The sequence below is a fragment of the Podarcis liolepis genome (genome assembly GCF_965112155.1).
Source record: "Podarcis liolepis genome assembly, chromosome: 6".
NCBI lineage: Eukaryota > Metazoa > Chordata > Lepidosauria > Squamata > Lacertidae > Podarcis > Podarcis liolepis.
In genome coordinates, this window is record NC_139559.1 from 81,837,345 (window position 1) to 81,855,028 (window position 17,684).

Genomic DNA, 17,684 nt, shown 5'->3' on the forward strand with positions numbered 1-17,684 from the left:
GGACTCTTCTAATAATTTCCAGTGTTCCCAAACTACTATTTCACCTTTTCAGCTTCCACAAGTTGGAAGATGATAAAAAACAGACTTGCTTGGCGTGTGTGTGTGTGAGAGAGAGAGAGAGAGAGAGAGAGCTAGTGTGATCCTACCCACTGCCCTCTCTCACATGGCAACTTTCTTGTATGGATAGACTATGATGAGGGCAAGGGTTCCCAAAGTGGTTCTCGGGGGGGGGGCAGGGGAATTACCTAGAGGGCCCTAAGAGGCAGGTGAGGCAGCAGGGGGGCAATGGAGCTGTAAATGACTTTCAGACTCTGAAAATCTGGTTTCACTGCATGAAGGGCACCAATTTTGTTGAATTAATTAAGCTAAATGGTTTTACTTGGACTTTGATTACACAGTGGTACCTCAGGTTACATACGCTTCAGGTTACCTATGCTTCAGGCTACAGACTCCGCTAACACAGAAATAGTGCTTCAGGTTAAGAACTTTGCTTCAGGATGAGAACAGAAATCGTGCTCCAGCAGTGTGGCGGCAGCAGGAGGCCCCATGAACTAAAGCGGTGCTTCAGGTTAAGAACAGTTTCAGGTTAAGAACGAATTAAGTGCTTAACCTGAGGTACCACTGTATATGCAATTAATGGTTACTGCTTTGAATTTTATTGATTATCAGGTTCTTTAGTGGATTGTGCAAAGTGCTATTCTGAATCATGCTTCGGGGGCACCAGGGATGAGTTTACTGAACCAAGGAGGCAGTGGCCCAAAAGAGTTTGGGGACCACTGGCTTAGAGGACCATTCAAGATGTTGTCGGATCAGATGTTTTCAGTGGGCAGGGCTAGATTTGCAGGATTTGTATGCTGCATAATTGTAGAAGCATTTAAGCCAGGCATAGGCAAACTCCGGCCCTCCAGATGTTTGGGACTACAATTCCCATCATGCCTAGCTAACAAGACCAGTGGTTAGGGATGATGGGAATTGTAGCCCCAAACTCCTGAAAGGCCAGAGTTTGTCTATGTCTGCTTTAACCAATGTACACGAAAGATAAAACATACATTAAAGGTACCAATAAAAGTAAGTGAAAGTTAAAAACAAGTTGAATTTTAAAAAATTAAAGTAGAAATAAAACCAGCAGTTGAAATGTGTGCATATATATATGTATGTATATATATGCGCATGCCATATCTACATAATAAGCAACTAACTTACTTTTAAAAGGCATTTGAAGGCAGCCCTATTTAGAGAAGTTTTAAATGTTTAATGCTGTATTGTGTTTTAAATATTTGGATGGGAGCCACCCAAAGTGGCTGGGGAAACTATTATTATTATTATTATTCCATATCTGGGTAGGTTTGCCTGCACAACATATTTTTTTAAGCAGCAAAGGTACCTGCCTAATGTCAGTGGGCAGATGTTCCAGAATCTAGACGTTGCCACACTGAAAGATCTTTGCTTACTTATTTAACTTACAAACATTGTCCTGCGCTTGCATAACTGCTAGTTCTGCAGATCAAAACGGGCATCTCTGGGGTAAGGCAAACTAGGTATAGGTAAAGGGACCCCTGACCGTTAGGTCCAGTCGTGGCCGACTCTGGGGTTGCAGCACTCATCTTGCTTTATTGGCCGAGGGAGCCGGCGTACAGCTTCCGAGTCATGTGGCCGGCATGACTAAGCCACTTCTGGTGAACCAGAGCAGCGCATGGAAACGCCATTTACCTTCCCGCTGGAGCGGTACCTATTTATCTACTTGCACCTTGAAGTGCTTTTGAACTGCTAGGTGGGCAGGAGCAGGGACTGAGCAACAGGATTCGAACCGCCGACCTTCTGATCGACAAGTCCTAGGCTATGTGGTTTTACTCACAGCACCACCCGTGTCCCTCTAAGGCAAACTAATCCTAAGCTTTTGAAGGCTTGCTCATGTGGGGAAAATGTGGGCATTGGCTCATTTGTAAAGAAAAAGGAAAAAAGGGCACCCATTCAACATTACGCGCATAAGAGCGCAGAAGCAGCAGTGAAGACAAATGCATCCTTCATTTACCAGAACAAAAAACTGAGAGATGGGCTTTTTGAATTAGTCGATTTAGTAACAGATAATGCAGAACACTTGCCGCGCTTTATGCCTGACTCAGCGAAAGCTGTTGAGGAACTGAGGCCTTTTTGAAGGAGACCATTAACATAACCACTGGAGCAGCTGTTCTGAAGCTCAGCAGATTAAAAGAAGAATAAACTGGCTTAAAAATGCATTCATGGTGATCCAGCCAGGGAGCTGTTTGTATGTACCTAATGTGGGTATCTGTGTCTAGATGCAGGTACGCATTGCCCAAAGCATATAATCCTCCCCAATGAACTTCATAGTTGTAGATGAGGAAGCCCATTTGTCTGCATTTAATTGGATGGGCACATCTAATATGAAGATAGTATCAGCTATTAACCCAGCGATGTTAAAAAAGAGGGGAGGGAGAAAGCCACTGGATCTGGGCCACTGTCTATAATCCTCAGAACATTTCTTTCTAAATTATATTAAATCCCTGCTGGAGTGACTACAAGCACTCTACAATGCAGTGTTGAAATCTGATTAATTTTTCACACCCAAAACTCTTATATTTAATTCAATTATTGGAAAAGAAAATGTTCTCGGATTCTTGGAAATTCTATTTTTGTGTGTGAAACTCTCTTCTGGAAGCGGCTTCAAGCCTTAGACCTCTCTCGCGTTTCTGTGTCTGTGCATAATTACGTGCATGGAAGCTCAGATCAGGATGCTGCCCCAAACACATTTCTCAGGCTGCGGCACTTAAGAGATTTGCGCTCTCAGTGATTTTTACGAGTTTTTAAAAGGCATCCCCTTGTCCGCCCCCCAAGCAAAATATGGACCGTGTTTTATCAGGGACTGCTAGCTGCAGATAGGTTGTCTTTCTAGGGGTGACTGGCATGTAGGCACCCCCCTCACCTATAATTTCAGGCAGAGGCTTATGTTCCCAAAGGTTTCTGTGAATCAATGTCAAACACAGAGAGATCTGCCAGGTTCCAAAGATCTACTGCTTGAAGGCTTTGTCAATCACGTCCAGTTGTGTTATGCAGCAGAGCTCTGCAACAAGACAGGATGGATTGGGGGGGGGGGGAACAAGTCCTCAGTGCTATGCCAGGGCATAAAATTGCCTCACCTCAGGAGAGTAAAATGTCAGTGTGTGATTGGAACGGAGTACTTATAAACTTCTGTAGTACAGTGGTACCTCGGGTTAAGTACTTAATTCGTTCCGGAGGTCCGTTCTTAACCTGAAACTGTTGTTAACCTGAAGCACCACTTTAGCTAATGGGGCCTCCCGCCACACGATTTCTGTTCTCATCCTGAAGCAAAGTTCTTAACCTGAGGTACTATTTTTGGGTTAACGGAGTCTGTAACCTGAAGCATATGTAACCCGAGGTACCACTGTACTTTAAATAGGATTTGGATATTTCAGCATGGCACGGCAGAGTTTCCATTTGGAAAGTACACATTACAGGAGCTTGTCCCAACTCAGCGTTTGGCAAAGCCACCTTTCTTGGCTGAAATAAGGGAAATCTTTAATCCTACAGTCCAAGTTGTATTTGTTTACGGTGGTGGTGGGGAGACTCCCACTTTTCTGGTGCCTATATATCTTATTACTTAAGAGTATCTACCGTATTGGCCCAAATATAAGCCACACTCCCCCCCCCCAATTCTGACGGTGAAAAGTTAAAGTGCGGCTTAAATTCGCGACCTTACAAAAATTGGCTTTTGCGATATCGCTGCTTAAGCAGACATACAGTGGTGCCCCGCAGGACGAATGCCTCGCAAGACGGAAAACTCGCTAGACGAAAGAGTTTTCCGTTTTGGAGGTGCTTCGCAAAACGAATTTCCTATGGGCTTGCTTTGCAAGACGACAATGTCTTGCGAGTTCCTGCTGGTTCCCCCCTCCCTTTTTCTAAGCCGCTAAGCCACTTATCAGCTGATCCGATCAGCAGATAAGCCGCTAAAAGCCGCTAATAGCGCTAATCCGCTAATTCGTCAATGGGCTTGCTTCGCAAGACGAAAAAACCGCTAGACGAAGAGAATCACAGAACGGATTCTTTTCGTCTTGCGAGGCACCACTGTACAGTAAAACGGCATGGTTTTGAGTGCCTGTGGAATTTTAAGGGAGCGGCTTATATTCGGGTATTCTCTCTCTCTCTCTCTCTCTCTCTCTCTCTCTCTCTCTCTCTCTCCCCCCCCCTCCTGAATTTTGAAGGTGCAGCCTATATTTGGCCCAATACGGTATTACTTAAAACTAACCATAAAATACAGAGATAAGAACCACATGGTCTTCATCTTTTTGCTGAGGCTGGTGCAACACTCCCTGGAATTTCTGACCCTGTCAGTTCTCCCTCCAACGCCTTTGGTGGCACAGAAATATTAGAACAGATGTTTTGCTTCCAAACAACATGGGTACATCTTGTAAAGTATCTCATAGGTCTTACAATGTCTTAAAATCCACCTACATTACGCTTTTGATTATATTTTCAAAAACCATTCAAATTTAATTGGCTGAGTCAGTAAAAAGGCAAATCAGCTGAAAATGTCTTTACCCAGTTGTAGCTATGAATGAGGGAATCTGTCAATTCTTATTTCTCTCAGTTTCTAATTTTTACAGTCTGTTGTCATTTTGTTTTAATGGCCTTATGAAAATTCATCGGTATTTTAGTGAGGATTTTTCTGAGTATGTACATTTTCCCCAATATAATGCATTTTTAAATGTTATTTTCGCCCAGTGTGTGCATTCTCATACACATTACTTGGCTGAAGGACTGCATTGCAAAATTCAGAGACGCACCCATTTTGACTATTTGGTGCAACCTGTATCAAATTGTCTTGACCTAAATCTTAATAGCCAAAGCTGTGTACAGTTTGTACTCACCCTTCCCCATTCCCCAGAAAGTTATGTGCTGACAAAAGCTGTGCCACGTATTCTTTTAGCTCACATAATTCTGCCATTTTTGCTACTTTTGTGTGACTTTTGTTAGCCACTGGAACAGACAAAGAGCTGAAAAGATCCACTCATAGCAGGGAAAACCTTCTTTAGCCAACCCTCGTGATTTGTGAAACTTTACTAGGTGTTGCCCATGTTCAAGTAGATCTTCACATCCATATGGACTAGAGGCTTGTTCTGTTTTTTAAAAAAACCGAAAGCATAACCCCAATTTCTCTGGAAGACAAATTCTCAAGCCAATAACATGTCCTGCACTCCCCCCCCCTGTGTTCCTGTGAAATCACAGAAAGACACAGTCCTGGCATGTAAGAAGAGCTGAGGGGAACCAGAATTTAGCAGCATGAGCTGCTTATATGCAAAACACCAGTCCCATTCCTCTTGCAAGCATTCCCCTCTCGTGACTGAGGTTAAGTGATGCTTATATGTAATTCAAAGAGAACACTTTGTCAGGATTTCTCCTAAACTAAACAAGCCCCATGAAAGTCAACAGCAGAAGGGGTGTGGGATAGGCCGTTGTGTGTGCAGTTGATGACAGGGCGAACAGCTTTTCACATTAGGGATGCGATGGATTAAAGAAAGGTTTAAAAAAATGACGGCAAAAAGAAAAACTCTAAGATCTATTTTGAGCTTGTCCAAATGCTCTTTCAAGATCAGAAGGTTTCTGAAAGAGGGAAAAGTGCTTTAAAGTGCTAATTGTCTCTCTTTTTCATATTTTTTTTTAATTGCAGACGGCACGTACTCACTAGTCCCGAGGGGGTCTTGTGATGCTAGGCTGAGGGCATTATATTACAGTGCAACTGTAGACATGCCTACTCAAAAGTAAGTCCCACTGAACTGAATAGGATTTACCCGCAGGGATGCGGGTGGCGCTGTGGGTTAAACCACAGAGCCTAGGACTTGCTGATCAGAAAGTCGGTGGTTCGAGTCCCCGCGACGGGGTGAGCTCCCATTGTTCGGTCCCTAGCAGTTCAAAAGCACGTCAAAGTGCAAGTAGATAAATAGGTACCATTCCGGCGGGAAGGTAAATGGCATTTCCGTGCGCTGCTCTGGTTCGCCAGAAGCGGCTTAGTCATGCTGGCCACATGACCTGGAAGCTGTACGCCGGCTCCCTCGGCCAATAAAGCGAGATGAGCGCCGCAACCCCAGAGTCGGTCACGACAGGACCTAATGATCAGGGGTCCCTTTACCTTTATGCAAATATAGGCCTGCAGAAACAGTTCGTTCCATTCTCCTTTAAATGCGAAGCTGAAATAGGGGTGGAGAACCTGTTTTATTGGACTGCAGCCCCCATCAGTTCCATCCAGAATGATCAGGATTCACGGGAGTTGTAGTTCAACATCTGGAGGGTTGCAGTTTCCCTACTGCTGCACTAAAGCATGGGTCATAGGAGCCAACTCCAAGGGCCCTGGGGGCTTCGGCCCCAAAATAAAATATTTGAGGGGGCTGGGCCCCCTCAAAGTCGATGGGCATTCCCATTCCAATGATGTGTGTGCACTGCATCATGTGACTGATTATGGGGGGTGCGACTTATTTGGGCCCCCACAATATTTTATTCAAGTTGGCACCCCTGCATGGAGCAGAGCCTTTTTAGTGGTGGCACTTATCTTATGGAATTACCTTCTCTGTAGTCATGCTTTGGAACCGAATTACCTGGCTAAATGTATTATGGCAGACTGTTTCAGAAGAGGGTGGTGCAACTGGGAGAAGTTTGCCCCCCCCCCTCCCCAGTGATTTCAGTGTTGGACTGAAAACAGAGATGGGAAAAATAAGAAAGCTATGGATAGAGAAACAATATATCTCAAGATTTGGTAGGGCAAGGAAACCAACTCTGGAGTCTTCTTGTTCTGCTGGGGGACAATTTCAATTCAGTTCACATTTAAAAGGGAACCTACCTAATTTACAATTACTACAGTCCTTCAAGATTCACACTTCTCTGAATTTTGCAATACAGTTCTCCAGCCAAGTAATTTGTGCAAAAATCCATATAACAGGGGGAACTGTGCGTGCATATGTTAATGAAAATAACATACAAAAATGCACTATATTAGGGGAAATTACTTTGCGAAAATGTGTATATAAGGTAGAACTGCATACAAAAATGTGTATACGATGAAAAGATCGCATTAACACGCTGGTGAATTTTTATAAAGACTTCTAAAAAAAACTGGTTTGGAAATGTGGAGAGCTGAACTTGAATGTGGAGACTGGAAAAAGGAGAAATGGAGAGGAAACCAGAATGGACAGATCTGTCCATTCCTGTAAGGGGTCTGGCTGCCTTTATTCCTCCCCTCCAAGCTAAACCAGGCAGCTGATGCAGAACTGATATCGAGAATGCCTACGGCTTTCAGAACAGCAGGCTTTGGAATGCAACAATCACCACCAGTCATCAATATCAGTCTGCTGGATTCCCTCCAGCATGAACCTCCAGGGATCTTGGTAGCTTCGGTGGATGAAAGAAGATGGCAGTAGGAAGCAGTGAATCACTTTGCCCTTTCCCCCAGCGCTCATAGCCCCCAAGTTAGAATTGTGTCCTTATTAAATCATAGAACTGTAGAGTTAGAAGGGATCCCAAGGGTCATCTAGCCCAACCCCAAGCATTGCAGGAACCTCAACTAAAGAATCCATTGCAGATGGCCATCCAACCTCTGCTTAAAAACCTCCAAGGAAGGAGAGTCTACTACCTCCCAAGGGAGTATGTTCCACTGTTTATCTCTCCATTGTCCAAAATCATTGTTGCTTATTATGCAATGGTACTAAGAGGCACATGGGAATAAGAGATAAGGAGCTGCCCAGAGCCATCCAGTGGGCGTTGTGTACGAGAGATGACTCAAAGAGGAGGCATGGCTTGGTATCACTTAGGGATGCAGGAGCTATTTTAATGTAAACCTGCCTAATTTACAGTTCCTCAAATGATAGATGGATTGTAGTACACCTGTCCTTCAAACGTCACACTTTTCGAAAGTGTGCAGTGCAATTCCCCAATCAAAAAGGAAGAGCAAAAATGTGTTAGGGAATCATTCTGCAAAGAAACAAAAGTAGAAGGTTTCTAGAAGGTTCCAGGGTTTTTCCTTTATGTTTGGGAGTGGCACTCTGAGTTTAATTGGCATTGGCTGGAAGGGCCAATAGGACGACGACCACTGTTTGCAGAAGCCTTATAGCAAACGTCTGTCTGAAGAGTTGTTGTTGTTGTTTAGTCGTTTAGTCATGTCCGCCTCTTCGTGACCCCATGGACCAGAGCACGCCAGGCACTTCTGTCTTCCCGCAGTTTGGTCAAACTCATGCTGGTAGCTTTGAGAACACTGTCCAACCATCTTGTCCTCTGTCATCCCCTTCTCCTTGTGCCCTCCATCTTTCCCAGCATCAGGGTCTTTTTCAGGGAGTCTTCTTTTCTCATGAGGTGGCCAAAGTATTGGCGCCTCAGCTTCACGATCTGTCCTTCCAGTGAGCACTCAGAGCTGATTTCCTTCAGAATGGATAGGTTTGATCTTCTTGCAGTCCATGGGACTCTCAAGAGTCTCCTCCAGCACCATAATTCAAAAGCACCAATTCTTCGGCGATCAGCCTTCTTTATGGTCCAGCTCTCACTTTCATACATCACTACTGGGAAAACCATAGCTTTAACTTTATGGACCTTTGTTGTCAAGGTGATGTCTCTGCTTTTTAAGATGCTGTCTAGGTTTGTCATTGCTTTTCTCCCAAGAAGCAGGCGTCTTTTAATTTCGTGACTGCTGTCACCATCTGTAGTGATCATGGAGCCCAAGAAAGTAAAACCCCTCACTGCCTCCATTTCTTCCCCTTCTATTTGCCAGGAGGTGATGGGACCAGTGGCCATGATCTTCAGCAAGCCACTCCAGTATCCCTGCCAAGAAAACTCCATGGACAAAGTCTGAAGTGTATTGCCTGTCAATTCTGCTGAAGGACTGTTGCTGTAATTTACGATGTGTGGGAGATAAGAAAGACTTTTGTTTGAAAGTGTACTGTTAATTGCTGTTTATTTTAACAGTTGAAAATATCTTCGCTACTGTAATGCTTGTACCCGGACTGGGAATAAAATCTCTTGACCGAGATTTCACAGAGTTTGTGAGTCATCTTTATAACAACTTTGTCATTGTACACCACTTCCGCGAGAGAAAGAAGATAAACTCTGCTAAACGGTTTAAAAGAGGTATTACCTAACCACTAGTATCTGTGCAGTGAAAGTGTGTGGACGATAACCTCTAATAAAATGAGTCTTTTAGAGAAATGTGGATAAAAATGTATATTCCTGATTGTAAAATGTGGTGCATGGAAATAACATCCAAGATGCATTTTATCTGGGAAAATTGTTTTCTAAAATGTGTATGCTAGGAGACAGATGCACCAAAATACTTATGTATTTTCATGAGGACTTAAAAATCAAAACAATCACATGCTGATGCTGGAATATTGCAAACTGAACTAAAAATTGGAAAAACGAGAAACCGAGACACACCAAGACTGACAGATTCACCCATCCCTAGCTGCAGTACATGTAAAAAGAATCTAGGTGTCATAGTCAATCATAACCTGAACACGAGCCAGCAATGCGATGAAGCTGCTAAAAAACCTAATGCAAACTTAGGCTGTACTAACAGAGCATAGTGTCGAGCTCAGGTGAAGGCATAGTTCCATTGTATATTATGCTGGTCAGCACACATCTTGAATACTGTGCCCAATTCTGGGTGCCACATTTTAAGAAGGACATCAATCTACTGGGGAGCAAGACCAGAGGAGGGTGACCAGGAAGGTGAGGGGTCAAGAAACCAAGTCCTGTGAGGAACAGTTGAAAGAGGCAGGTACATTTAACCTGGAGGAGAGAGAAAATAAGAGGACACATGATTGCGGTCTTCAAATATCTGAAGGTCCATGCTGCAGAACATGGAGAAGACTTGTTCTCTTTTGCTCCAGAAGGCAAGACTAAGACTAATTGGTGGAAATGACAGGTCAGCAGATGTTAGCTAGTCATTAAGAGAGACCTCCTAACAGGAAGAGCTGTTTGGCAATGGTGCAAAGAGAGAGAGAGAGGTGGTGGCTGGAGGTATCTAAGCAGAGGATGGATGGCCATCCATCAGAGATGCTGTAGTCACAGATCCTGCACTGAGCAGAAGGCTGGACTGCAAGGTCTTTTCCAAATCTGTGATTCTTGTGCCAAGAAATTAATGCACATACGTTTCCAGTACCGTGACATTCTTCTCTTTCGCGTTGGCTCGACGCAGCAGGAAAGGACTAAAGATGTCGAGAGAGTCCCCCTGGGGATTTAAGATGCCAAGATGAATAGTGGTGCTGGAAGAGAGGCAGCTAGCAGAGTCCTTTATGAAAAGCCCTCCCCAAATGGTACCTGCAGGCAAGGAGGGCCTAGACTGTGAACAGTATAATGAAGGCCGACATTTCCCCTCTCACAGTAGCTTGCAAAGCACGTCCAAGAGATCTCACAGCCAAAAAGACTCAGTTCTAGCCTACCATTTCCTCCCTTGTCTTTATTGAAGGCTTAAGCCCAGCAGCTGACGTTAGATCTCTTTCCCAGCCCAAGACAGAGTTCACAGCAAAATCTCCCTCTGCAGGCAAAGTCTATTGGCAGAGAAGGGCTAAATCTCCCTAGTTAAGGAGTGGAGAGATGGTGTTGGGCTTGGTCCTGATGAGAGAGGGGGTGGAAATGATTGGAATTTGTTTTTTGCTTTGGCTTTTCATCTGTTGTTGCATTTCTACAGTGAGTACTGGTTGCTGAACATTTTGAGTGTTTTACTGAAGTCAGAAATCAGTACTGTACAGTCATACCTTGGGAAGTTTAATGTAATGCATTCTGGAAGTACGTTCAACTTCCAAAGTGTTCGACTTCCAAATCACGGTTTCTGATTGACTGCAGGAAAATCTGGGTTTTGATCATTTGGGAGCCAAAATGTCTGAGTTCCAGGGCGTTCGAAAACTAAGGTACAACTATACACGGTATGGTGGGTGCATGGAGTGTGATTGTTGAGTAACTGGGATTGACAGCAGGAAAAGGGTTTGAACTATTAAGTAAATGCAATACCGTATTGGCCTGAATATAAGCATCACTTTCCCCCAAAATTTTGACCGTGAAAAGTTAAAGTGCGGTTTATATTCACGACCTTACGGTATGCAGCCAGCAGCACGGGGCAAACAGCGCCAGGAACGTGGTGAAGCGGTGCCCATCCCACACATAGTCCCCCATCCTCTCCCACAAGGCTGGGAAGGGAGAGAGAGCAAGGAAGGGAGCGGCTTATATTCAGGTCCCCCCCCCCCCCAATTTTTAAGGTGCCGTTTATATTTGGGTGCAGCTTATATTCGTTCCAATACAGTAGATCTGAAGTGGTTGGATAACAGGGAGAAAGGAGCAGTTATTATTTAGTGACATATATGTGATACATCACCCCATGTGTTAGTATGCCATGTGGGATAGTAATAACAGGAGTGTAAATTTCACGCAAAGTGGGATAACAGTGAGAGCAGTCTTAATCTGCGACATTTTGTAGGCAGTGATGCGGGATAATAGAGAATCCTTGACAATGCATGTGTTTCTAAAAATGACTTTTGCAGCTCCAAGACCAACTGGACGTTTCCTGAGGTTCACGAGCAAGGGACTGGTCCAGATGCTCAAAGTGTTATGCAGTAACTTTTTAGAGAGACCAATTCACAAGAATAAATTGGTATAGTTAGAATATGGGCTGAGCCCATCCGTGGTGAGTCACAGTCATGATAAGGTTATGAGATTGGTGGGGTGTGTGTGTGTGGAGATTATGACACTCCCAGCTCCACCACAACTCAGCCAGCTCACAACCCAAAATCAACTCATTGGCTATGCTCTCTCCTGAACCCCTTTTCTAAGGTGTCAATCAGCCCTGAGACTGCTCTGTCTAGGAGGGCAACTCTCAGGGCTGGTTCAGCTGCAGGTCAGAACAGAGACTCAGAAATGAGCAGTAAAGTTGATTATTTATTCAAGGAAGCAGAATCCAAACAGAGAAGCCTATAAGCAAGACTGGCTCCAGTAAACCAATTTCCAGACCTGACAATCTGTGACTCCTTTCAGTCTCCTCCCTGTCCAGCTCTTTCCCCATCAGTCTTAAACTCTGTCGGGGACGGACTCTCTGTGCTCTCTGAGCTCATTGCTCTTCTACATGCAAAGCCCTCCATGCCTTTGGAGACAAGGGAGGAAGCAAGCTGAATACAGTAGGACTGGCTGGCTCCTTTGAATCTGTCGCAGCCTCAGCCCTCACCTCCTCCTCAGCTGCCTGGCCTACATCTGCAGTGCTTTCTGCCTCTTCTTCCTCTCTCTCACCGTAGCCTGTTGCTTGTTCAGCACCCAACCATTCTACCCACCCCTGTCGGTCCTCTAACCTATCTTCAGGATCCCACCACACCACCACTCCCTTGGCTTTTCTAGGGGGTTCTCCTCCTGGAGCCTCCCACCACTCCTCCTCGTCCAGCCAGGCCCTGACAGCAACTGACCTTCAGAAATATCATGTGTGCTGACCAATTTGTTGAACAAACAGTGTGTTTGTGCGTCCCACTCACTGACCCTGGAAGAATTGTTAGGAAATGTGCTCATGAATCCCCTGTCATTGCTGGAGGTGACTGCTGGACATTCAGGAACCCATGGGCCCATGCTCTCAGTTAACTGTCAAATGAATTACAGCAATCTCTAATCAGCCAAGGGCTTCATTAATCTGTTGATGGTGCAACATGAAATGGAGCCCACACGTTTTCCTGCAAATGGAAGGAATTACTGTTCCCATCGCGGTGGTGTTCTGTCTGTCCTTTTACACGATCAGCAACTGAGAAGGACTTTGCTCATATTAACTGCCAAGAATATTGTTTTAAAATTGTAAAGTTACAAATTGTAAAGTTACAAAAGATGCAGACACCCACTCTTGAGAAAATCCACATTGCAACTAAAAATACAATTGAAATCAAAGCTAAACAGAAGAATCTGGAAAAGAAAGGAATTGGGGAAGGGCTGGTGAGGAAGGTCAGCAGATGCTGTGGGAAAGGGGGACTTATATTTTTGAGTTCTGAATACCATAAGGTTTTAGTCTTTAGTTTCGTGTTTTTTCTTAAACTCAATAAAATCATATATATATATTCTAAAGGTAAAGGTAAAGGGACCCCTGACCATTAGGGGTCCAGTCGTGACCGACTCTGGGGTTGCGGCGCTCATCTCACTTTATTGGCCGAGAGAGCCGGCGTACAGCTTCTGGGTCATGTGGCCAGCATGACTAAGCCGCTTCTGGCGAACCAGAGCAGCACATGGAAACGCCGTTTGCCTTCCCACCAGAGAGATACCCATTTATCGACTTGCATTTTTTGATGTGCTTTTGAACTGCTAGGTTGGCAGGAGCAGGGACCGAGCAACGGGAGCTCACCCCGTCGCGGGGATTTGAACTGCCGACCTTCTAATCAGCAAGCCCTGGGCTCTGTGGTTTAGGCCATATCATATAGCAGCAGACATATTCAAAATACACCACTTTGTTCAGGAAATTAGACTCAAAGGGCAGTGGTTTTCAAAACGTGTTCTAGGATCAGACCTAGCATCTGTACTCAAGAGTTGCTAGGGTCACTGGCATTGACTCTTGCTCTGCCCAGGGCAACTGGTGGTGAATGCCAATTTTATTTCATCGCAATACAATGGAATGATGAGGCAGCAGGAGAATTGTTGGAAATTTAAATGGTGTCACATAATATTTTCTGAAATGAACGTATAGCTTGCACGAGCACCCAGAGTATATTCTGGGGCTCAACCTTGCAAAACTCTGGCTGAAATTGAACACTCAATGCTAGTTTTAGCATTATTCTTTGTTGAAATGTAAAAAACGCTGAAAGTCAACTTATAAACGAGGCGGAGGGTATTCTGTCTTTTTTGTAATAATTAGCCAGTGCCTGGAAAGGATGCTAAATGAGAAGAGCAGTACTATTTAATTAATAAGGTAAAAAGGCAAAGGTAAAGGACCCCTGGAAGGTTAAGTCCAGACACAGGCGACTATGGGGTTGCGGCGTTCATCTCGCTTTCAGGCCTAGGGAGCCGCATTTGTCCACAGACAGCTTTCTGGGTCATGTGGCCAGCAGGACTAAACCATTGCTGGCACAATGAAACACCATGACAGAAACCAGAGCACATGGAAATGCCATTTACCTTCCCGCCACAGTGGTACCTATTTATCTACTTGCACTGGTGTGCTTTTGAACTGATAGATGAGCAGGAGCTGGGGCAGAGCAACGAGATCTCACTCCGTCGCGGGGATTTGAACTGCCAACCTAGTGATCCCAAGAGACTCAGTGGTTTAGACCACAGCCCCACCCACATCCTTTATTTAATTAATATCCTAAAATACACACAACCTGATGGAAATAACATGTAACATTTCCCAGAATGAAGCCAGATGAGTTGCAGGAACCTCGCTCCTGAAGCAAATCACTGATATATTTTATGATGTGTTTAGGACTGAGCAACAATCTGAGGTGGATTCACCCCACTGCACCCCAAGAAACTATAGATATATATATATATATTTTCCATTTCTAAAAGCGTATTTGTTTTATAAAAAGAGTTGTTACTAATGCAGCAAACAAACGCCGCCAGGCAAACAATATACTCTCAAAATTGTAATTAACTTTTTATCCAGGCATGGAGAAGAGCCAGGATCATAGCTGTTGTCCTCTGTGCATTGGCTGGCTCTGCACTCCTCTGCTTTTCAAGGGAAGGTGAAAATGGACTACAGTTTGTACATCATTTATATGCTGAGAGAGAGAGAGAGAGAGAGAGAGAGAGAGAGAGAGAGAGAGAAGCAAATGCATATTCATCACACAGGAGACTGCACCTATAATCTACCCCTGGTTTCTTCCATACGGGAGCATAGCAATGTATGAAATCGTTTGCTTACAAACAAGGATCATAGGAATTATAAACGGTATAAATGAAAAGACCAAGCCTTCTAACGTCATTTGTATAGCATGCTAACTTTGCCATGATATCTATAACATATGATTCATTATTAGTGGTCAATGTACAAGTCCTTGGTTTAAATAAACCAAGTGGAGTGGATTAAATAAAAACAGCAAATGGAAACAGGACAGAACCGCTCGGCTCTATTTTGTTTAAAGAGGTTGGAAAGAGGGGGGAATGGTAAGCAGGGTGGGGTCAGGTGGTTATGCTTCTGTTCTTCTGCTTAGGGTATGTGTGGAGTTGTGTGTCAGCTTTACTTATGTGGGTTCTCTTACTATTCGCTTTCTGTATTTCCTTGGTGGCGAGAGAGGTTGAGGGGTGGCTTAGGGTGTGGTTGGTTGTCTCTGGTTGGCTGTAGTGAGATTTGTGTGTGTGTTTTTGGATCAGGTTAGCCAGATTGATTCATATGTTGTCGCTGGGTTCTTGTTGTTGTCTTGTTGGGCTGTGTATGTGATAAAGGGGAACCACACCGGGGCGAAGGCGTCTTCTTCTATTTGTCCCCGTGTCCGTTTCAGTTTAGCGGTTAGTTTTTCTAATAAGGCAAATCGTTTGCTTACAAAACAGCCCTAAGCCTCTATTGCAGCGTAAGTCCACCAGAGGGACCCTTCAGACTGTGACACTTAAAAAAACCCAAGTCTACAAATCTGGAGGTTGCATTACCTGTGAATCCTGCACGGCAGCTGCACACATAACCCGATGCTCTCTGGTAGCTGAACTCCGAAGGTAGCTCTGGAATTCTTCCATACCAGCTCGACCATGATAGTTCCACACACTCACTCCCGTGGAGGCAGGGATTACTGCTACACTCGTTTATGTCCGTTTCACAGTGAGACCCTGCATAGCCTGCAGAATTGAGAAGGGTTTGTAACTTGAGGTTGTTGAGGACAGCGATCTCATTGTCCATTATTTGGGCTTGTGCTATATTCGCTGTGGAAGCAGCAAAGAGAATATTGCAGAACATCTGAGGGGCCTGAAAGGATGAGGCCGGGGAGAGTGAGGAAAGCTGTAGGAGAACTAAACCCACTTCTGTATCCATCTTTTTATATTATTATTAATTGAATTTATACACAGTCATACCTCGTGTTGTGTTAGGTTTATGTTGCTTCTTTTTGGCTTGTGAACACAGCAAACCTGGAAGTGTATCCTACTGGGTTTTGCTGTGTGTGCAAGCGCAGAAGCGTTCTGTGCACTTTGCACATGCGCAGAAGCGCTGTATCGCACCGCACGCGTGCACAGGAGCGGTGCTCTAGTTACAGACTTTTCAGGGTGCAAATAGCACCCCAGAACGGATCGGGTCCATAACTACCACTGCCCTATACCTGGGGGTCTCAGGGCGGTTCACAGAATAAAATCAAGATATAAAACCACAAAATACACAATAGAAATAAAAACAACAACCCAATCGCCGCCACCCAAAAAACCCCCCACATTTTAAAAGGCCATAGATCAACCAAAGGCCTGGTTAAAAAGGAACATTTTTGCCTGGCGCCTAAAGGTGTATAATGAAGGCGCCAGGAGAACTTCCCTGGGGAGACCATTCCACAGACGGGGAGCCACTGCATGTATTTGGCATGAAAGCCATGGAAAGAGGAGTTGGATAGAGTTTCAGCCAGGCAAGACACATGGACTCAATCAGTGGCTTGTCGCTCAGCCTATCATCACTAAGAGCTGGAAGAGCCACCCATTGAATAGGTGCACACTGCTGTTCCCTATTGCACCAGTTTAAAAAACAAAAAGCAAATCAGAAGAAGTGCAGCCAGGGTGATCTTCAGCAATTCCATGCAAGTACATAAAAGCTGCTGGATTTGGTAGCCAGTGCGGACCGTGCCATTCAGAGGATCTAAACCTATTTACGTTTTTAAAAGCCATGGCACTGTGTTCTGGCAATGCCTTGTGAAATTGCCATAGCAGGATTAAGCAGGGCTTCCAGACCTAGACCACTAGGGCCCTGTATATCTCACTGCATCACTCTGCAATTAGAAGGAGTAGAATAAATAATGCATACTAAATCCGTATATGATAAACTTGTTTCAATTGCCTAATAATATTTTGCTGACATTCAGCATATTTTGGTACAGGCAGGCGCAGCCCAACCCCCATTTATGTACATTCAGCAGGTGCTCAGCTGTGTGTACGCACATTATTATTATTATTATTTGTTATATTGTGGCTGTGCTCTGATGTCCATCAATCCCACCTTCGTCGCCAGTGTTAGATTATGGGTGAACATATCAGACGACACAGTGATTCTTCAAACAGCTCTTGTTTATTCACAGGCCAGAACAGAACTGAACGGAAGGGTTCAGCCAGCCTGCTTATATAGAGCTCCACAACAACGCAACTGTAACACTTTCTGTAACTATCCAATCACTGAACATCACTTTCAATCCCTTATTTGCATATGTGGACCTGAGTGAAAACTATGTATGGTATCCCCCTGCTGGCCCAGGGTGAGAACTTCAGTACATAACACCATTGTTGTTGTTGTTGTTGTTGTTGTTAATATACTGCCCTATACCTGGAGGTCTCAGGGTGGTTCACAGAACAAAATCAAAATACAAAACCACAACATATACAATCAAAATTAAAACAACAACCCAATAACATGCCCCTCCCAAAAAAACCACCCAGATTTTAAAAGGGCATAGGATGGCACATCGCACCGAAGCCGGAAGTGATCCAGAAATGTCATAAAGACGTCATTGAAACCTCACCAAAAGGGCAGAATGGGATGT

At 44.4% G+C, this 17,684-nt stretch overlaps 1 protein-coding gene across 1 annotated transcript in view; it reads right to left on the reverse strand.

The window, feature by feature from the left end:
* Positions 1-17,684, reverse strand: part of CRB1 (crumbs cell polarity complex component 1) — a 138,089-nt gene that overhangs the window by 61,834 nt on the left and 58,571 nt on the right. The window contains exon 5 of the mRNA XM_083506716.1: positions 15,610-15,792. Coding sequence (XP_083362842.1) covers positions 15,610-15,792 — 183 coding nt within the window. The remainder of the gene's footprint in view (positions 1-15,609; positions 15,793-17,684) is intronic.